This window comes from Buteo buteo, chromosome 13 (genome assembly GCF_964188355.1).
Source record: "Buteo buteo chromosome 13, bButBut1.hap1.1, whole genome shotgun sequence".
Classification (NCBI taxonomy): Eukaryota; Metazoa; Chordata; class Aves; order Accipitriformes; family Accipitridae; genus Buteo; species Buteo buteo.
This window is the reverse complement of record NC_134183.1, coordinates 38450117-38471118: the sequence shown is the minus strand read 5'-3', so window position 1 is coordinate 38471118 and position 21002 is coordinate 38450117. Positions and strand designations below refer to the sequence as shown.

At 45.3% G+C, this 21002-nt stretch overlaps 1 protein-coding gene across 2 annotated transcripts in view; it reads right to left on the bottom strand.

The window, feature by feature from the left end:
* The window catches only part of MYO9A (myosin IXA), a 191141-nt gene that overhangs the window by 17302 nt on the left and 152837 nt on the right, over positions 1–21002 (bottom strand). The window contains exons 17-28 of one of the 2 annotated variants that reach the window (XM_075045734.1): positions 19276–19419; positions 18541–18580; positions 17583–17705; positions 13939–14019; positions 12607–12717; positions 11455–11577; positions 10796–10945; positions 10251–10561; positions 7659–9299; positions 6015–6096; positions 5285–5497; positions 174–286 (exon numbers count right to left, since the gene is read on the bottom strand). In XM_075045734.1, coding sequence (XP_074901835.1) covers positions 174–286; positions 5285–5497; positions 6015–6096; positions 7659–9299; positions 10251–10561; positions 10796–10945; positions 11455–11577; positions 12607–12717; positions 13939–14019; positions 17583–17705; positions 18541–18580; positions 19276–19419 — 3132 coding nt within the window. The remainder of the gene's footprint in view (positions 1–173; positions 287–5284; positions 5498–6014; positions 6097–7658; positions 9300–10250; positions 10562–10795; positions 10946–11454; positions 11578–12606; positions 12718–13938; positions 14020–17582; positions 17706–18540; positions 18581–19275; positions 19420–21002) is intronic. The other variant, XM_075045735.1, reaches the window with a different exon arrangement.

Sequence of the window (21002 nt, the reverse complement as noted above, 5' to 3'; positions counted from 1 at the left end):
ATGCCTTTTCTAATTGGGTGTGTCCACAGTCACGTAGCAAAGGTGGGGCCAGTAACTTGTGTGCCAGCTTTGGCTGGTGGAGCTCCAAAGGAGCTGGGTTGGTTCAGCAAGGTGATGGAAAGCAAGAAGGACACAGGAGGGACTTGTCTCCCATCTCCAGTCATGTTTCCTACCTCCCATCCGGAGCTAGGCTCTTCTGTGCAGCCGCCAGCTTCCCGATTTCCCCCTGAGACATGGTTTTGTGCAGTTTCGTTTGGCCTTCCCCAGAGGCGAATCGCTGTACTGTCTGTAATGATTCCAAGCACGAAGCATTTAAAAATGAGACAGTTCTTGGGAGGCCAGCTGACTTTTTTTTTTCCTAGCAAAAATTGGATATTGCATCTGTTACGTCTTTATTTCTATCTGCCTACAGGTGAAAACCTACACTCCTGTCGAGGTAGCTAGAACTAGAAAAATATTTTAATGACTCCTAAAAAAGAAAGGCATTTCCTTTGCTCCAACTCTACATCAAGGTCCAACTTTCTTTCTCCTTGAGCAACCGATGATGAAAATCAGTGTGCAGCAAGCCACAGGTCTTCATCACTCAGCCTGCATAACTGCTCCACCGTCTTGGTCTGGGCAGCCCAGCTCTCCATCCCAGAAGAGCCATGTTAGCCATGACAAAGTGATTTGTGGTGTTCCTAGCACCAAAGGAACCTTCAACCACATGGATCTGTCCCAGCAGAGCTTCCTCCTCCAACTCTTGTTGAGGACTTTACAGAAAAGAAGACTAAAGTCTTTGCGCCAAGGATATGTCAAAATGAACCCTTTTGAATTAAGGGATTTTGCAGCTTTAAGACAAAGGATCTCTGCTTTCACCACCTTTTAAAATGCCCTGGGATCATTTTTAAGGGTGATAAGAATTTGCAATAATTCAGCCTAACAGAATTCCATTAAATAGCCCAGAAACAGTCTTGCTGTATTTAAAAAAAAAATAGCAATTTTTGTTCTTTATTTCCAATTGCAGCTGTGATTTTGGAGTCGGACTCCTGGCGGAGAGACTTTTGGCATGAGGAAAGCAGGGAATCAGCCTGTATGAAAGGATTTGGGACATGACAGTCAAATATCTCCTGTAGTTTTTCCATCACCTAAATATCTCAGCTGAATGCACTGTATCTTTAAGCATTTCTTTTTCTTCTATTAAAAATATTTCAAATAAAGTTATATAAAACATGGGCTGCAGGAGAGTCACATTTACCATATTTACTCTTCTTCAAGGTTTTATTTTTCGCCCCTGGACTAACATCTCTACCAGCCAGGAGATGGCAGCACGTAAGGCAAAATTGCCACTGGGAAAGAAACTGCCTAAAACATCAAAGGGTTTCTTGTTCCTGTCGCTCTTAAATTTATGTTATGATCACATATAAATTGCGAATGGATACTGGGAAAAAAAAAAACCCTCAAAACCCATAAAAGTGATTTCCATCCAGCCCAAACTTACTTCTTGCTTTTAAAAAAGACCTATTAAAATATTTGCCCCCATGATATAGTTTTATTCTTGAGTAATTTCAACCTTTTAATCACTTTCGGTGCTTTGTTTTTTTTAAAATAAATGTATGTTGTTGGGGCATTTACTCCCTTTTTTTCTATCTCAAAGCCATTTAAAGCACATTGGTATGTGCTGACAGTGGCAGGCAGGCTAAGGGGATCGCCCAGCAATGCAGAGGTTGCTCTACAGGACACCACGTACACTTTCTTTTTTAAATATGTATCATATCTACTACACAAGCAGATCTAGGATACAGATTTTGGAGTAGAGCAAAGCAAGTGAAACCCCTGGCTCATGCAGAAGACTTTGAGTCAAAAACATCTGTAATGCACTTTTTAGACAAAACTGGAAGAAGGATTTTCTACCATTACTATCACCACCTCTCTCTCTGCTCTGCCCCGATTCTTGACCTACTACCGTTCAGTGTTTCCTCTGTTATCACAGCAACCTCTCCAGCTTTTGAAAGTAAGGACTAAAAGGCATTTTTGGTGCAAGATCCTTCTGTTTGAGGGACTCCTCCAAGAAGCTCTGAAGGGGAAGGTCCTGGTCTGGATAGGAAACCTTCTCAGATGTCAAGACAAGCCTCTGCACCAGAAAATCCCCAGCCAGGGAACACCACAAAGCATCATATGCAGGCAAATGGCAATAGCCGGGGGTCTGGAGCTGTGCCCTGGACAAAGAGAGGACCAAATATTTTTCCTCTGAAAGAGCAACCTGTATTTCACCCACTCGTGCTAGCAAGAGATAACTATGGCCAAGAGACTGGTCCCAGCAGGCAGCAGTGCTATGTGCTGCACTGAAGTGCTTCCTGAAGTGCAATGGTCCCTCTGAATGGCTTAGGACAAGAGATCTTCTTTCTTTGCTGGCTCTTCAGGTGTGGTTGGGATCAGCTGGTGACAGACACTTGGACTGATGTTTGTCAATTCATGGCTTTGGTACGGAGGTTGGAGCAAAACGACTGATCCGTTACCCAGGTTCCCCTCTCTAAGAGCCTCTGCTGAAGGAGGATGTATTCAGAAGGTATTTCTGGTGTGGTTTCTGTAACCGAGGCTTTCCATTTATTTGCTGCAGGAAAGCTCTCCAGGCTTAGGTGCAAAACAGAAGGGGTATTAATATGTGCTGACCACACATATAGCCAGGAGCTATTCCTCCCACTTCTACTTGTCTCACCGCAAGGTAGGTTAATCCTTGCCTATTCACTAGCCAAAAAACTCAAGCAACCTTTGAAGGCTTGGTCTTGTCAGGAAGCCCTTTAACCTTAAAGGCACCTTGGAATCAACTGTACCTTCAGCAGCCGCCTTATATACTGGTGCACCTTGGGTTTCAGCTCTGGCTGAAGATGCTCTTGGTCTTTGCTGCTCTGGGGTACCCCAGACTTAGGTCAGGAGCATCAGTTTCTGGTGGACCTCTACTTACCAGCTGGTGATACACAATCATTGACTTGATGGTCAAGAAACCAATGGGCAAAACAGGCAGGTTCACGCCAGTGCAGCTGGTGAGCCATCATGTGCTCAACTTCACAAGGTTGCATGTGATCTCTCTTTCATCTATCCAGCAGCCCTTGGCTGCTGAGCAGCACATTAAAAGAGGCTTTTTTGGAAAGTCGTAGCTGGGGGCAGGAGCTGTATGAATAAGCTATTCACTAGCATGGAAACCAGCCCACACATGGTGGCTGCCTGACTTGTCTTCATGTGAGCATCACAAGACACAACGAATGTATTTAAATAGACATCAACCTACTTGAATTTGTACCAAACCAACATGCACCAGTATTGCTCTATCATAGGCTGCTCCATCATCTACAACACCCAGCTGGGCTCTGCTAATAAATATGAATAAGTGGTCCCTAAATTTTGCTACTTGTGGCAATCCTGACCCAGCAAAGCCACAAGCCAAAGGGCTGGTCCCAAACCTGCAATATAGAATACAGATGGAAACACTGTACACGTTGTCAGGACATACAGACATAGGGTATCGCTGAGCACATGACTTCACGGGTAGTGTTTGCTAGAAAGCAGAACTCAACCACACAAGGGGTGAATGTGCTGACCACCAGTTAGAGCTAGTGATGGAGAGCAGAGTAGAAGAGGGATACGGGGTAGACGAGAGACAGTTGGCACCTACTACTACTTGCATGCGTTGAGAGCTGTTAAACCAGGTGAGCAGAGTCCCAAAGAGCATTTCCAAAGAGTGGAATGAATCAGGTCCCTCCCAAGGATGGAGCTTGCCAAGCACGAGCCCGGCACCTTTCGTATCCCAGCGGGAAAGATTTCTATGGCTAAAAAACCCCTAGCGCTTTGTAAGAGGGTAGCCTCCAGGAACACAGCACAGCACTCCAGGTAGAGCGCAGCCCCTCACCCGGGGCTTTCGCCAGGCTATGTAAAATACTACATTTTGCTACATAAAAATTCTCCCTTTCCTGATCTACAAGCAGGGAGATGCGTGAAGATGCAGCCAAGTGATCTCAGTTCATACAGCTGCGTCTTTCAATCAGGTTTGGAGTAGTCCTGGCTCAAAACCCCTGGAAATTTATCAAGAGCAACCTTAAAAATTCACAGAATTTGTAAGTCTCTGCCCTCTTCCAGCAAGAAAATTATCCTGGGAAAAATTCATCCTTTATAATAAAAGCTGCTAACAGAAAAGTCACGAAAAGCCCTTCTTGGCCATCTGCCTTTCTTGGAAAAGCAGATTTTAGGATTGCACGAGATGTTTGCCGGACCCATGGCAATGCTGCAGCACAATATAAATTGCTGACTTTGGTTTTCATGCTTTTCTTTGGTTTTATACTCAGGTCCACATCCAGCACCACAGCTGGAGCAGAGGAGCAAGGCAGCTCTAGCCAACACTCCACCTGAGCTCTTACAGCAGGAGAGGATTCCTCGTGTTTATCCACACTTCTATGGTAACATCTCTCCCACCCCAGGAAAAAAAAAAAAAAAAAAAAAAAGAGTGGGTTGGAAGCCATTGGCCTCTTCCACTCCTGAAATCTCTCGGTTTGTGATTTTCCAAAAGCAGCTTATCCAGGCAGGAGATTAAGCCTGAGATGCAAATGCCCTGCAGCACAGGCTCAGGCAGGATGGTGCTGCAGCCCACAGACCTGCCAAGGGACACCAGTTACTGTGCTTGAAAAAGCCACTAAGGCTGTATTGTTGTTTTGTTACGGTTTTTTTTTTAAAACCCACTATTTCACTCTCACTGTATTTTTATTGCCCGATTTACATGTTTTTCCTTCCTCTTAAGACGCTGTCTGCCAGCATTGCTCCGATAATTGAGGACTGAATAATCATCGGATACTGTGGCTAAGGGTACAAAATCAAAAGTTATAGTAGGTGCAAGATTTATATTGTTTTCTTTGTTGTCTGTTGCTTTTTGGACAATATTTGCTTTGATCTTTTCTACGGATGTAAATCATTTTTAGAGCAAAAGGATCCTAGGGGGACTTTGTCATTGAGGTTAAAAACAAACAAAAAAATAGATAGCTGTGCAATACAAGTTGCAGTGCTCCAGGAAAGCTATGGAAACCATAGCTGATATTGAATCAAGCCAGAAAACATCCCCACGGCCAAGAAATACAAATGGTTTCCCCATTTCGCATCCGTTTCTGCTGTGTTCGCTGAGTTTACCCATCTACAGCATCCTTGGAAGTGGTAGAAGCAGCGGTGGAGGGATCAGTGCAGCTAAGGTTAGCAAAGAAAGGCTCCCGCAGCTCCGCTCGCTCCCTTGTTTCATTTCCCCCACCATGTTGGAAAAAATTACCATTTCGGAGTCACTGTAACAGGCCTGCCCCAGCCGGGCTGCAGGCACTGCCTCGGGATGAGGAGGTTGGTCAGAGGAGAGAAGGAACTCAAAATTGCCATCGTAATCATCTTCCTCCGTATCCCCCTCCCCATCAGCAAAAGTACCTCTAGTCAAGAAATCGGAGCGCGTCCGCGCCATGCGGGCTTTCTTTTTATGGGTCGGTCTGGGAACCTGCTTGACCAAATGATAAAACAAAACAAAACAAAAAGTTTTTTAAAATGAAAAGGAGATTCTACCAATGTTTGGCATCATAGTGTAGCTCAAGTACAGCCTTAAGGCATCTCTGAGTGACATTGCACCCCACAGAGGGGACACAATATTATATCTAGTGCAAAAAAAAAAGACCAGGAAAAACAAAAACCAAGACAGCACGGTGAAAATGGAGAATCACGGATGTTACTCAAAAGTACGTTAAACCAAACCAAGACAAGACTGCGTTGGACAGTGTTTGCCATCAGGACCACAAGATCCTTTTTATCCAGAGCTGCTATGAATTAATGTTACGGAGGCCTTTTATTTTTAAGAGAAGGAGTGAAGGTTGCCATACCATATCCCCCTTCCCTATGTCTGGCAGCCCTCGTGCTTTACAGTTAACTTCTTTGAAGCTTTTGAGGGAAAACTGGCAGAATAAGGGTTTTTTTCCCTCCCATATTCAATTAAAAGAGAAAATAAGCAAGCCACAACTTACCTCTCCTCTGCCAGACCCCGGCATCTTAAATGGCTTCCTAGCTAGTTCACCCTTGGAAAGGCACTGATGATTTGCTTCTCTGCTGAAACACAACAGAACAGAGATGTTTCATCTTCTCCTAAAAGCCTTCCCACCATGCCAGCCCGGCTCGCAGGAGCATACAGGTGCGCAGCCCAAGCAATCAAGACCAAACTGCAAGTTTGAGGTCGCAGGGGTTTCGGCATCACTTTGAATTCTTCAGGATTTGAGTTAATACCAAAGGACAAGAAGATACAAAGTTCTGCCTGCCAACTCTACCCATCATGGTTGTTATGGATGGTACCTTTTCACTTCTGGATTCTCAAATGTGATTGTTCTGTTGCAGAATAAAAAGTAAAATACAGGAATTTTAATTTTTTTTTTCCTGTTGCTTGTTCTGTGAATGAACCAGAAAAAGAAACAGAAAAAAAATTTTTGGGGGGAAGACCATTCTCAAATACTCACTTCCAAACCAATTCTCCAGGACCTCCTGCAGATTTTCATACAAACTGGTTCAGGAGGAGAGCATCCTCGCTTTGCATCTAACACAGCATTAAAAAATACATCCACTTAAGTTGCTTTTTGCTCAGCTCACTCTTTCTACCATCGCTTCTGACTAAAACCCTCACCATGCCCATGCACGAGGGATGCCACTGGCTCTATCAGGGGGAAAAGGGTTGGTTTTTTTATTGACCTCTCCTTTTCCCCATCACATGTGTCTGGACTTAGTTAAAAAACATGCACAAATTAAATGTGAATCTCCTCCCGTTGCAACAGCACATAAACCACAAGACTACTACACTTGGAGGTACCTTGAGTTCTCAACAACAAACATTCACTGGTAGCTTTTACCTTGGAAAGGGCACAGCAGGATTTGGAGGGGGAGTTTATAAGCTAAATGGCCAAAAGCTCTCCAAAATTAAGCATGGTAGCTTAAGAACACTATAGAGTGGGAGCAAATGTTGTCCCAAGATCTTGCTGTGGTCTCTAGACCCTGTGCTGGAGCAGCCCATCATTTAAGCAATGCAATGGAGCTGAATGACTGCTAAGCCCATTACATGTGTAATTATCTATGTAAGTGATACGCTGTCAAAAGTGCATTTGCATCCCAAACTCTCTTCAGACAGTTGCTATTTTTTTAATCTGCAATGGTAAGATTGTCTGAATGGCTTTGCTGGCTGTGTTAATTACATAGTAAACGAGAAAGATGATGAAACTTTCTGCCTTATCTAGTCATTTCTACTCTGACCACCCAAAAATCCTAAGAATGTTTTCTTCACTTTTTACCTTGAGAAATAAACTCCTATCACCATTCACCTAGGGTAAATGAAAGCAGTGTCAACCCTCTTTCTGTTAACTCCTTCACCTGTTAATGTCCATGATTATCTCCCCTGGCTTACATAATGCCCATCACGTAAAAGATTGAGAAATTGTATTTCCAGTTCCTTTTCCTTCTCCTCTGATCTCTGCCTGCTCATTGCTAGAAGAAACCTGTCTTTGTTTCACTAGGGGTTTTGTACAGTCTCCAGAAACAACATTCTGGATCATTTGCATAAAATGGTCTCTAGCAGAACCAAAAGCCTACGGAGAAAGCCTACGGAGAAAGCACACCGTCTTTTTACTCACTGGAGGCCAAAGGGATTGTCTTTTGGCGTGAAGAACATAGCACTTGCCCTCGTCTCCTCGGTGGCCTGGTTGGGCATTCGGGGTTGCCGGAGGCGCTCTGTCCTTGAGAAGTGGCTACCCGGGAGGTCCCTGGGGTCCAAAGCTGGTCTGGAACGGCACCGGGGTTCCAGCGTTGATCCCGATTGACCTTCTCTTCGCTCCATGAACATGCTGACAGGTCTGTCTTTGGGGGCACTGTGGGCTGGAGAGCTTCCCCTGGTCCCAACGGTGAGACCTTTAATGTCCACCGATGAGGTTGGAGTCACACCTGTGGTGGGGCTGTGTTCCCCTCTGCTCTGGGGGTGCAGGATGAGGACCGACAGAGGCCGGCTGTCTGGTTTTTTGGATGGTTTGAGGGAGGGGTCCTTCATTCTGCTCTGCTCAGCCCTCTGCAAAGCCTCCACCCTCCCTTGCTGCTCAAAGGCTTTGCGTTGTCTCTCCAGAATTTCCTTCTGCTGACGGATCTGCTCCATCATCTCCCTCTCATTTTGCAGCTGAAGCTGCTTTTGCCGTTCCTCCTTCTCCACATTGAGCTTTTCCAGTCTCTTGATGACAGAGTCTGGAGAATGTGCCTGCGTTGCAGTCACTGTCCCGTGTTCCTCTCTGTTGGTAGAGGACTTCTCCTCTTCCTCCCCTCCCTGGTCTGGCTCAGAGTCCTTTCTGACCTCAGAGAACGTAACTGTCCTCTCCTCTCTTTCCACTGTTTTGTTCCTCAGGTTATTCTCCATCAGCTTTACCTTCACATTGTCTTGTGGTGGAACATAGAAAGTAGGTAGGTTGCTGGAAAGGAAGGTTTCTCTTGGATGTGCCTTGTGTATAACATTCTGGGGGTCACAGACCACATGCTCCTTCACGGTGAGGTTATCAGGTGGCTTCAAGTCTGAAGATGTTCTTCTGCAACCGGGTAAATTGCTGTTCACATCTGCTGCACAGAAAGACTTCTCCTGCAGATGAGCCTGGGGACTGCTAGGCAAAGAGTCAGTGGAAAACGACTGCACATCTTGCTCGGTTAAAACTAAGGAAATGAGTTTATTACTTGGGGTATCTTCACAGCTTAACATTTCAAAGCTCCCTTGAGAGCTTTCACTCTCCGGGGTTCCCTGAGGGGAATGAAGTGCCTCAGATACAAGCTCAGTGGACCACCGCCGCTCTTCTGAAGGTGACAGCCCGCCCGTGGACCGGACCTTGAGCAGCTCCAAGCTAAATTTTGCCTGTTCCAGTTCACGCATCCTCCGGCTTTCTCTTTTTGCACGAACCACTTTTTTCTGGTTGAGATCCTCCAGTGACTTGGGTCTCTCTCTCACAGCGACCTCCTCTTCAGTGTCCATCCCGCTCTGGCTACTGGCTCTCTCGTGCCTTTTGTACAATAAATTTGCAGAAGTATCCAGTGGGTCCATGTGATTCACCCGATTATTCTCCATCAGTGATTTATGTTCCTCTACAGCTCTCACTCGCTCTTCAAATGAGCCATCCTCCCACTTAGATGGGTCGGAGCCCTTGATTTCCAACGCATCATCTGCCTCCAGTCCATCCTCTTCTCTAACTGACAGGCCATTCTCCAGCTGCATCTCTTTTAATCGCTGCTCTTTCAAAGCTCTAAACCTACAAGAAAGCAGAAAACCAGCGTGTTGTACCCCCATGCCCACCCACGTCCCTTCAAGGCACTGCACCGGTGCCATTTCATCACCACCACCAGCATCACCTCACCACTGGCAGCATCTCAAGCAACCCTCCTTGCACATCTGGTGCAAGATAATGCGAATGCACGTTCAGTTTTCAACCTTCTCCTCTTATGTCGTCTCTCCTACTCAAGGATTGCCCCAACACACCTGAAAGCTCCTCTCGTGCTGACGGCAGCAGCTCCAGCCTCCATCCCTGGTCTAGCTCCTTTGTAAGCTGATGGAGCTGGAAGATCTTAACTCATCGCACCCCCTTGGCTTCTCCATCTTCACCATCCTGCCTGGGCTGCCTCTGGTACAGCTAGCAGGGGCTCATGCCCTGCTCCAAGAGCTCTTTGCAGCTCCCAAATCTTCCACCCTATGTCAAGGTGCTCCACACCTTGCAGGCAGCGCCTCCAGAGAATGAACCAAGACCTGCCCTGCGGTCAGCAAGCCAAGGCATGGATGGAAACCCTCTCCCCTTCTCAGCAGCTGGCTCCAGTATCTCCTGTCCCTGTGAGACAGCGCAGCAACTGGATTGGCGAGGCAATCTGAGTTAAAAATAGGCTACTTAAACTGGTGCTGCTGCCAAGGGGAAAAAAAAAACCTCACGGGTATTTATGGCCTTGGCTTTCCACTGCCTACGTGCTCCAACCTGAAATAGATTGCTTATTCCACGAGTAGGATGTGCAGCTAAATAAACTCCTTTGTTAGAAAGTATGGACAAACAAAGGATCAGGGCAGGTCGCAACAGGGTCAGGGATCCTACAAAGGGACACCATCCTCTCTAAGTCACCATAGTCTGAGCAGTGCCCAAATTCACATCAACCACCCCCCTCCCCAATGAGCACCATCAGAAAAAGTTTTCTTTTTCAACTGAGGCCAACGGCGTTACCTTTGTCGTGCTAAATATCCTCTGCACACCGCTTGCAAGCAGACGACTTTGCTTCTGCTGGCTGTGTACGACTGCTTTGCGCGGTGTCCTCGCCAGGCTGCCTGGATGCTGGTGGCTGCGTCATGCCGCCGCTTGGCGTGCTCCCGCCAGCAGCTCTGGATGAGATGGGCTGCAAACTGCATCTGCAGGAACCTTCGCCTCTGCACAAAGCCACGCCAGTGGGTCTGGAGAATGATGGCGGCTTTGCTGAGGACAAGAGGGTCCGGGGATGGCTTGCCTTGCTTTCGGATCTGGTAACTACGCCAAAATCTCTGCAAACACAGCAGGGAGTTCCTTGTAATGGGTGTTGCGTGGGGATGGGAGAGCACCTGCCTTCATGCAACCTTTCCAGCTCTGTCTCCCCCATTCCCAACTTATTACAGCATTAGGAGTCAAATCCTGATTGTAAGCTCCTTCCTCGGAAAGGGGACCTGATTCTACCCATCAGCTGTATCCGTAGGATTTGTGGATTGTAATTTGCAACAAAATCAGGCACCATCACCTACCTGTATGATCACTGCAGCTTGCCTTAAGCTCAGGAACTGCCTCCTGCAGAGCATGCTGCGGAACCAGCGCTGCAGCAGTGTGATCCGGCGCAGCACCTCCTGATGCAGCAGGTCCTGCAGAAGCTGCCGCTCCCGCTCCTTTATGAAAACCTGGCCAAAAAAACCCAAAAACATTAGCATGGAAAGCTTCCGAGACCACAAGACAAATGATTTAATCCTCCTGGTTTCTGTGTCCTGGATGCCCAGAAGAAAGCTCAGCAGCTGATTTTAGTTAAGCCACCTCTAACAGGTTTCTGCAGTTTCATCTACAGCCTGTGACTGTCCAAGCTCTGAATTACAGAGCCTCTGCTTTCCTTTCAGAGGCGGCAAAACGACAGCTATCATATCAAGCTGTGTCTACAAACAGATATAGTTTTTTGAAGGCTGCCTTGTTACAACCAGGTTTGTGACTTGGTTAACACAAACCAACAATGTTCCTTGCTATTTTGTGCTAACAATATTCAAAGCTTCATTTAAGCCATTGGCTTCTGGGAAGCAGAAGAAAAATAGTTTCATTAACTAAAAACATATATAAGATGTTAATTTATCATTACAGAAATGCAGGCAGATGTTAAATCTGTATCTTAAATGTAAGTCTAGAGCTGAGGATAAATGTTTACCATTGTTCTTCCAACTTGGTAATTGTCTGGATCGAGTTTTATTTTCCGGAAGAAATCATGGATATTGTGCTTAGAGGGGCTGATCCCTCGTGGCAGAAGGACATGGAAATGGTTCACAAAATCCTGAGAAAGAAAAAAAGAAACACCGAGATTTGGTTAGATGGGTCCTGCTGTGTCCTTTTCTTCCGTAAATAACAGATTTGCTTCACTGGTCTACATGAAATGGGATATATCGAGTGAGCAGAAAGACAGCATTTTACGGACTGCAGAACACCAAGTTTCGTCCACCATTTGTGGTTTGATGGGAAACACATCAAAGCAGGCACCCAGCAACGTTCAAACATCTTTCAGCATGGCAGGAGAGGTTCTGCAGAACCCATGGGGTCATTTCGAGCAAAAAAATGCTCCAAATACTCAGCAAGGGCTGCTACAGAAGGGGGTTACCAGTATATGCAAAGCATGTCTGAGATGCTCCATCGGTTACTGCTGTGAGGACTCAAAGAGCCAAGGAGGTATGAGAGGAGAGATCCTCCCTAGTCAGGTTGGGATCCATGCTCATGGCAAAAAAAAAATTGAGCAGTTTTCCTTTTCTAAACAGCTGCTGCGCAGGACATGACATCTGGCCCAAAGCAGCTGCCAGCAGGAAACAAATTGACACCAGCAAAGCATGAAAGGACTGACATGTGTGCAAAACCTGGCAAACACACGGAAAAGAAGAAAACAGGAAAAGCTGGATAACTCCTGAGTGGTGTAGAGGATGCCAATCACCCTCCCGATGAGACGCAGCCAGCACTGACATGACAGGGCGAACAGCATTCCCAGGTGATTCCAAAACACACACAGAAGAGCATGTGCAAATTGGATACCTTTTTTTGCAAAAAAGTCGTCCATGTTACAAAAAAATACTGCTTTTGTTCAAAACCCATGATATTATCTGCAGAGGGGCTTGTAGCCTTCACCTAGGTCTAGACCAGCTTCCTAGAAATCAGCAGCACAGCAGTGGACCACTCCATGCCAGACATAAGGTCATTACATCCACTGCCTTGCATGAGCTATAAATTCATTACCTGTTAAAAACCCAAGCTAGCAACATTCAGACAACTCTGATAATGATGCTAAAGGTGGCGAAAGATGGAAAACGTTTTACTCAACCTGGAAGGAGTATTTGCAGCTGTATCCTGACTGGCGAATGCGAACGGTCTCCAGCATCCCCGTGTACCGCAGCTGCCTGAGCACCAGGCTGTCATTGAACCGCAGGGGCAGCTGGAAGGGGAAAAACAGGCCAACGATGAGCAAATATTTCCTTTAACTGAGGCTTTTAAGCACGCGGATGGGTAAACGGATTCAGCAGATGTAGCACATCTGCATGACATGCATGTTGGCAACAATGCTAGGGGAGAGAGGGAATGCGGGTCCCCAGGAACCGTACTAATCCCACCAGAGTTGAATCCTGTTTGTTTCCAAGTAGCCATCAGATGGAGACTTTCAAACAGCTAACTAGATATATAAAGCCATAAAGCAGGTTTTCTGGAGCCCCCAAACTGAATAAGACTCTGCCAAGGTCACAGCTAATGGGTAAGATTGTGAGCAACTAAATAATCTCCGAGGCATAAAGCTTCATCTGTAAACATCTGGGTAAAACTCCAATGGATTAATCCCCAAGAAAGCGTCACTATTGCAAACTTCATTTTAAACTGAGGGTCCTTAGCCCATGAGACAAATGCTTAAAGTCAAATTCAAGAAATATGATGCATCACTGAGTCAGTTTGAATAACATAGCTTATTCTAAAAGTATCAGCTTTTACCTATAGAAACTTTATTTTAAAGAAGCTTTAGGACTCATTAACAGCACAAATGAATTCACAGTGCTGTAAATCTCTATTATGGGTGGCAGGAGCTTCAAAGGAGTCATATTTATTTATTAAAATGAATATATTTTTCATATAAATTAAAACTGTGTATTTTTTATATACGTTTCTACAATCTCAAGAAAAGCCAGTGCAATTTATCAAGAGCAACACCCAAGTGATAACATCGATGCTTCCCACTGCTCATATACAAGTATCTTCTAAATCCAACTCGATTTGGGGCTTTCTTTTGTTTTTAACCCCCTTGTATTGGGTTTGTGTGGCAAGGTTTTGGTAGCGGGGGGGGGGTTACAGGGGTGGCTTCTGTGAGAAGCTGCTGGAAGCTTCCCCTGTGTCTGACAGAGCCAACACCAGCCAGCTCTAAAATGAACCTGCTGCAGGCCAAGGCCGAGCCCATCAGCGATAGTGGTAGCGCCTCTGGGATAACGTATTTAAGAAGGAAAAAAAGTTGCAGGACACACAGAAATGGCAGCCAGAGAGAGGAGTGAGAACATGTAAGAGAAACAACCCTGCAGACACCAAGGTCAGTGAAGAAGGAGGGGGAGGAGATGTAAGAATTTACAAAATATTTCCAAGATGATTTTTATCAGCACTGCTTTCACGGGATGGGATTTACCTTTTCAGCGTTGGATCGAATACACTTGACAAAATAAGGTTCTGCTTGGCCAAGTGTCTCCATCAGCTTGTTAAGCGATGCCTGCAACAGAGAAGACATCTTCAGTCGGGAAGTGGAGAAGAGACCACGATGAATAGTGAAAATCCAAGCACTTAAATCAGAAAACTAAAAAAATTGGAATAAATGATGAATAAACAAAGCAGATGAGAAATTGTTCCCCGTAACGAGTGTTTCAGCCCAAGCAACTTGGCTGGTTTTGTCTTTGCACCCAACAAATTAGCTAGAAATAAATATAATGCTGGGTTGTATTTTGAGATCTCCAGTTCGACCTTTTCACATCAGCCACTGGAGCCCAAAGTCACATCCTGCTTCGCACCAGCAAGCCTCTTCTAGACATGAGCGGGAGCTCCAAGACAAGGATTTACACCTTGCACCAAACAATCACTGGTATATTTTAAGTACAAATAAAATTTTCCTTTATCAAAAGTGACTCAACGCAGCATTTATTCCTGATTTTTAATGGTCCAAACTTCATTGCTGGCCTAAAAATGAATTTTCTTAATGACAGTTTTGCAAAGGGAAGATCTGGAATTTGCAATGATTTTTGAAGCTTGTGAACCCTAACCACTTCATAGGTTGTTTTTAGAGGAGAATAGCTTCAATGCTGGCATATTCCTGCCATATTCCTCTGCTGCACAGTTGTGATCACTGAGAATCAAGGGTTTTCTAGGTTCCCATTTTATATTTCCCCTTATTTCTGCATCATTATTAAATGTCTAGCCCATAAAAATTTATTTGGCATCATTGCTATGCCCAACTGCTCCAGCGGGACGTTACGCCGAGTTACTGCTCCACCTCGGAAATCTTTGACTCTCTTGAGACTAAGCACAAGCTCTTTGAATAAAAACATACTGAAAATCAGAGCATGCTGAGTCAGACTGCGGCTGGCTGGGCTCCTCCACTGCATTTTTTTTTAAATCTCTCTAATTGTCAAGCACATTACTGACATGGTATTAGTAATGTGCTCCAGAGTTGATTACTCCTGATTTTAATAGTGTTTAAAACTCAGTTGTGTAAAAGAGACTCTGTTGCATATTTACTATAAGCAGAGTTATAAATTTTTGAATATATGTGTTACTAAAATGGCATGATATTAGAAGGAAGAATTTTGCCTACAGATCTTCTTGCAGGAAGCCTTTTCTTCTCCTTCTGATCATTTTAAAGACATCTGTATGGGAAGCCTTTCATGTTTAGAATAATTTATCTACATCCAGGATCTGGGGAAGAGTAAAGGATGGATCCCACGCACGTGCGATGCAGCTGCGTTATGCGTGTATTAACTGCATGCAAATTGCCCCAGCGTTCCCATCCCAGGGAGCAGCAGGAACACCATGATGCGGCAGACCTCTGCTGGCACACTCTTGCTTTTCTTAAAAGTAGACTGAAATCACTCTTTTTTTACAAAAGAAAAAAAGCCTATTAGGAGATATCAATCAGCAATGATGCTGCAGCATCCCACCATGCCCCACACTGGGCTAGTGGGAGGGAAGCAGGGGACTCACGGGATGCAACCCCTTTGCCAAACAGCCCCGCTGAAAGCCCAGCAAGCAAAGTGCTCCCACCACTGGAAATGGGATCGTACTGTGACCACTGGCCCCGTAGGAGAGGGTATTTCCATTTCAGCAGCAGCCAGCGACATCCCGCACAGGGCAGATGGTTCAAGGCAGCCTCTGCCATCTGGCGCGAGCTCTGGTCATCGGGAATCCGTAAAGGACATGCAAGGTCCCTGGATTAACCCCATACCCTAGTCCTTTGTCCCTCTGCCTGCAAAACTTTCCAGCCACCCACTCTTTCACCACCTGTATTTGGTCTTTCAGGGCGCGAATTGTTTCAGCATCACCCCATGCTAGACAGGGCAGCATCCTTTTCTTTAGGGTACCACCTGCACGCAGGATAAAAGGGGAGGCTATAAATCACTGTGCTGGTGTTTTGGTACCAGCGGTCTATTTTTCAGCTGTGAAAGCCATCACTCCTCTTACAGCATCCTCTAATACAGATAATTTGCCTATAGATTACCGTAAGTATAGGCATGGTTAAAATCAATAGGAGACGGAGCAGCTGCAAGCCTGATGTTCAGGCATTAGCCACAAGGCAGCATTTATCAGCAACTGCCCTCCCCCGCCAAACCCCATGATAGGAAACATTTGTATTTCCTGCCTGTGACCCAGTTCCATGTGCTGCAATTTTATTAGCCTACTCTTGATAAAAAAAGCAATCTCGCTGGCTTGCACCAGGCTGCTCTCTTGAGAAAATGCTTCTCTCTTACAAGTGCTAAATGAAATTAGGGCTGGAGTGCACGGCGTTTGTCTGAGAGGAGAAGCAGGCAGTCACACCAGAGCTGCCTCTGACTTAAATAGGTTTTTATTCATTTAAATAAAAAAAGGATGTGTTGCAGGCAGAGCTTCTACATTGTCACATCATTGCTGGGGAACATCAAAAAGCATAAGGAAAAGGGTATTCGAATGACCTGCTATCCTGCGTAGGGGGGAAATCTTCATGGTGTTTAGTGGCCTTTTATTTGTACGTGCTGTAAAAATATATGTAAAAATCTCAATCCCGCACCCTGAGGCTTTTCAGAGTTTCGTTTGAAGGATAAATAGGTTTTGGGAAGGCATTTCACTTCAAGACATCCCTGTTTCAATCCCCTCCATGGTATTGTATGAATTAAACTCTGCAGAAGTGTATTTTAACCAGCATACCATCGGACTAGACTAAACTTAAGATATATATATATACACACACAGATGTGCATTCTGCAAATTATATATACACAGATTTTTATGTGTGTGTGCGTGTGCATGTATATATCTGATTACTTAATCTTACCCAGATCTACTCATGAGACTTTCTAAAATTGACCCACATCTCCAAAAAAAACCCCCACCAAAATTACAAGTCAAAACTAAGCCAGACTTGCTTAGAAACCGATTTTTAACTGAAAAGCTGCTTTCTAATGCTACCACCTGCTTATGCATGTGTCTTGTAGCGGTTTCCAAGCCCTGATGCGCATATTGGAGGATTATTTTTGCTCCAGCTATTCCTAGGGACGGCTGGCTGGCACACAACGCCGACAACACAACAAACGCTGTATCGATCCCTCCTCTGAATTCCTCTGCCTGCCTGGAGAGAATGCAGCAATATTTTGACCTTTCTGCCCCTATTAAAATTCATGTTCTGGCTGGCTTGAAAACAGATTGAATTTCAGATGCTGAATGCAAGTAAAAAGACTGTAAAAACATCATTTGGGGACTTTGCAGTTTCTGGATCTGGCAGAGAAAGCGCAATGATGCGATGGCTTGGAAAGTGAGGTACCAGAGGACAGGAACGCACCAACCTCTCTGCTTTGCAGTTCATGCTCGTGTCCCATCTTGCTCCACCGCATCATCCCCCACTGCTCTTGTTTCCCTCCAATGATACCATTTAAATACCTGCAGGTGTGTCTCAGCTTCCCAAAGCCATGTCCTCACCTGAATTCATGTCCTAAACGGTGGTGAGGATGGGACAGGACTGTGCCTGCAAGTGTCCTCCTAGGCACTCGGAGCAGGTATTTGCTTTTAATTTACCTCTCAAAGGCAAAAGATTACCTGGAACTGGGCGCTGATGCTGGGTGGTTTTTTCTTCTTATGGAGATGGAGGAGAGATTTGGTAATGCGGTCATGCAGTGTCAGGTTGGTTAGGTGCTTGAGGGACTTCACGTCCAGCATGTGCTGTGGAAAAAAGAGAGACTGCATTTGTTCTTGATAAATGCAAGACTAACTAGATGCTATATCCCTCTTTATACCCTCTGCAGGGCTTCCTTAGGTGACCACCCTACTTAATCTCAACAGGAAACACTAAGGGACAGCTTGAAAAGTAGCTCTGTGCTATTTGGCCAGAGCCAGATCCCCAGGATCATGTTCTTCCGAGCTCCTCTGAGGACTTGCCCAGGGCATCTTTGATCATGGGAAATTTGGCTTTCCTACCCACTAAGGACTGCAGACAAATTATTCACTGTTAATGAGCAGTTCATTGATTAACTGCATCTGTGCCTCTCCAGGTGCCACGTGCATGCATGCAAGGAGGAGTAAAACCAAAGTTTGCTCCTCCTGATCCTCTGTTCCCAACCCCCAACGCAGCACCAGCAAGGACCACAATGAGCATTATTCTTCTAGGTACAACAGATCTCTTGGCATCTCTTAACATATAGTAAACGCAGCCAAGATGGAGGGCAACTGAATATTAGACAAGCCCATTGTCTGTCAGGTACCAGCCCCCTTGCATAACCTACCTGCTCATTTTAGTTTAGAGATTTCATTACCAAATTTCAACAGCACATATGTACTCCTTTCCAGGATGAGGAAAAAAGGAGCCATACAGCACTCTCCCAGCACAAATCAGGGCTGAAATCCTTTGGGTTTTATGTCCATTAAAGAGCCCTGAACAGAGCTGAGCTGACCAACGTCTTGATGCAGACCTGAGCGGTCTTCCTCACACCCATCAGCATCTCATCACTGTACCTACCGTCTTAACCCAAGCAAGGTTAAAATGCTGCTTCCCACTCACCTTTGGGAGATTGGGTTTGGCTTTGAAGTTCTTATTTCGCCTGGGGAGATAATAAATGGCTCAGGTTAATCCATGCGTGCAATTGCAGAATGGAGGAGTTTATGAAACAAACCCTTCCAAATCCCCTTTAGCAGCTGCTTTCTATAACCTGCGCAGAAACCGGGCTGCTTCTGCATGCTGCAAACTAGTTTTACAAATTTAGTGGCATGGGTTTGAGAGGAAGGTATCCAATCAAAGGGAATCATTACATTGGAGATGATGGGATGCTGGTAATTCGGGTAGAGCAAGGGAGCGGTGTTGTGAAACGACTGACCACCCTCCTGCTTTCTCATACCCCATGTTAACTCCAGCCACTCCAGTGATGTTCTCTGAACCTTCTGATGAGGCTGCAGCATGAATCATCAACATTTCCGCACCTAATTTGTAATGGAAACTTTGATATCACATTAAAAAATGTGACTGCAATACATTGCTGTCATATCTTGAGACTGGTTTGACCAGTAGATTCCTTCCTCCTCTCTCTTCCCTGTGTCTGTCACTAGAAATGAATGATAAGAGTTAAATAAATCAGATGCGTAAAACATACTGGGGTCACTTTGACCCAGCCGTGAAACGTCTCCAAGTCTACTTGAAACCCTGATATGTTTATATTCTGGCCATTTACATTCCTCTAACTACCCATGCTGCTCATTATGCTCGAGGAATAAAGCCAAAATCCCCTCCTTTTGCACTGACATGAGGATGCCGTGGGCCCTCTCCAGCAGCTTGCTGTTGGTCGCGTTGACAAATATCCCATCTTTGTCTAAGAAGGCACCGGAGCTGGCGAGCCTGTTGTGCCGCATCCCCATCCGGCCGTTCCAGCCAACCGCATAGGCATCGCTGCAACATCAAACATCACACAGTGTTAGGAAGACATAAAAAACTCTGGTTCTATGACAAAATAAAAAATAAGATCATAAAATAATCCTTTGGTAGAAAATGGGAGTCGCTGCTTTATTCTTTTAACCGTAAATCCGCTTCCATGGGATGTGTTCATGATGCCAGACACCATGTGAAGTGATCAGCTAATTAAGCACATTTTAAAAATCAAATACTCATAAAAGGATCAAAACTATCAACAGGAGAGTAACAGCTCCCAGTTCTCCCAGTCACAAGGTTTGGGACCTGCAGTCTGCAGATACCCCAGTGGTCTGAAGGATATGAGACTATAACCTCTGCCATCAGCCTTGCCATCATTCAGTCACAACTTTAGATGATGCTGACTCTGTTTTTTCTAATTCATGCAATGATTTCATTAGGAAAAGAACAACCAAATATCATTTGCAATAAACTAATTATCTGCCACAAATGAAGGATGCCAGCCACAGCTGGACTGATGGGTTGGCCCAAAATCAATCACTGGGACCTGATCACAAATCACTTGCCCTATTTGGTCCTCTCTGCTGTGAAGGAGAGCTGCTTTGTTCTCTAGAAACACTCACCTGGCTGCAGAAGGACTGAAGGAAATGGTGAGAGGAACGAAAATCCTCCCTTGGAGGAAGGGAAACGGGTACTTGACAAAACTTCACATCAGGGCAAATAATTTCCAGAGTTGAGGAGCCTTCCTATGGTGTCTGGGGTTATGCGAAGCCTCTCCTGGGCTGGACCCAACTGCAATACTCTTGGTTTGGTGGTGGGGTTTTGGTGGGGGGGAAGTTCAATTTTTTTTTCTTTTTTCTAATTTTAAATTCTCTATCAGCCTTGCAGAAACCATCATATGAAATAAAGGTGATCTAAGGGAGGATGTGGGGTCTGCAACCACCCCCCAACCCCAAGCTATCTTAGACAGGAGGAAAAGGAATAGGACGAGACTCAATGCAGCACCAGTCTTCTGGTCATGAGGATGCTGAAGGACACCGTGGTTTAAATGGGGCCTCTGGCACTGGTCACTTCTGAGATCTAGCAACAAGGCAGCCCTTTGTCTTAAAAGTCTTGATTTGGAGGAAGGACAAATATCAAGTGCCGCATGGAAATTAAAAAATAAAGCATGTAAAGTTGTTCATTCAGCCAGCCCAAAGCCTGAAGCCAGATCCTTGGAGCAACATGACTCTGGAGTGCAAGTCGCCTTCCTGCCTCGCCGCAGTACTTCTCAAATTCCTTCCTAGTCCTATCAAATCAGCATTTTGACATATACCACTACTAAAAGAAAGGATGAATTGCAGCAAAGTAAACCCCTGGCTGAGCACTCCCTGACCTGCTTTTTTTAAGCAGCCCATTTGATTCAAGGAAGGCCAGCGAGAAGCTTTAATATCCAGGTGATCTCTCCTGTCCACCTTCTTTCTCTCCACAGCTAAGGTCCCATCCTTCAAAAACCTATTTGCAGGAGGAAAAAAAAAAATCACCAGTTGATGGGTACCACTAAACCTCAATGGCCACTTTTGGGATCTACAACCCATCATTAATCCTGGCCAGCCTTAATGCAC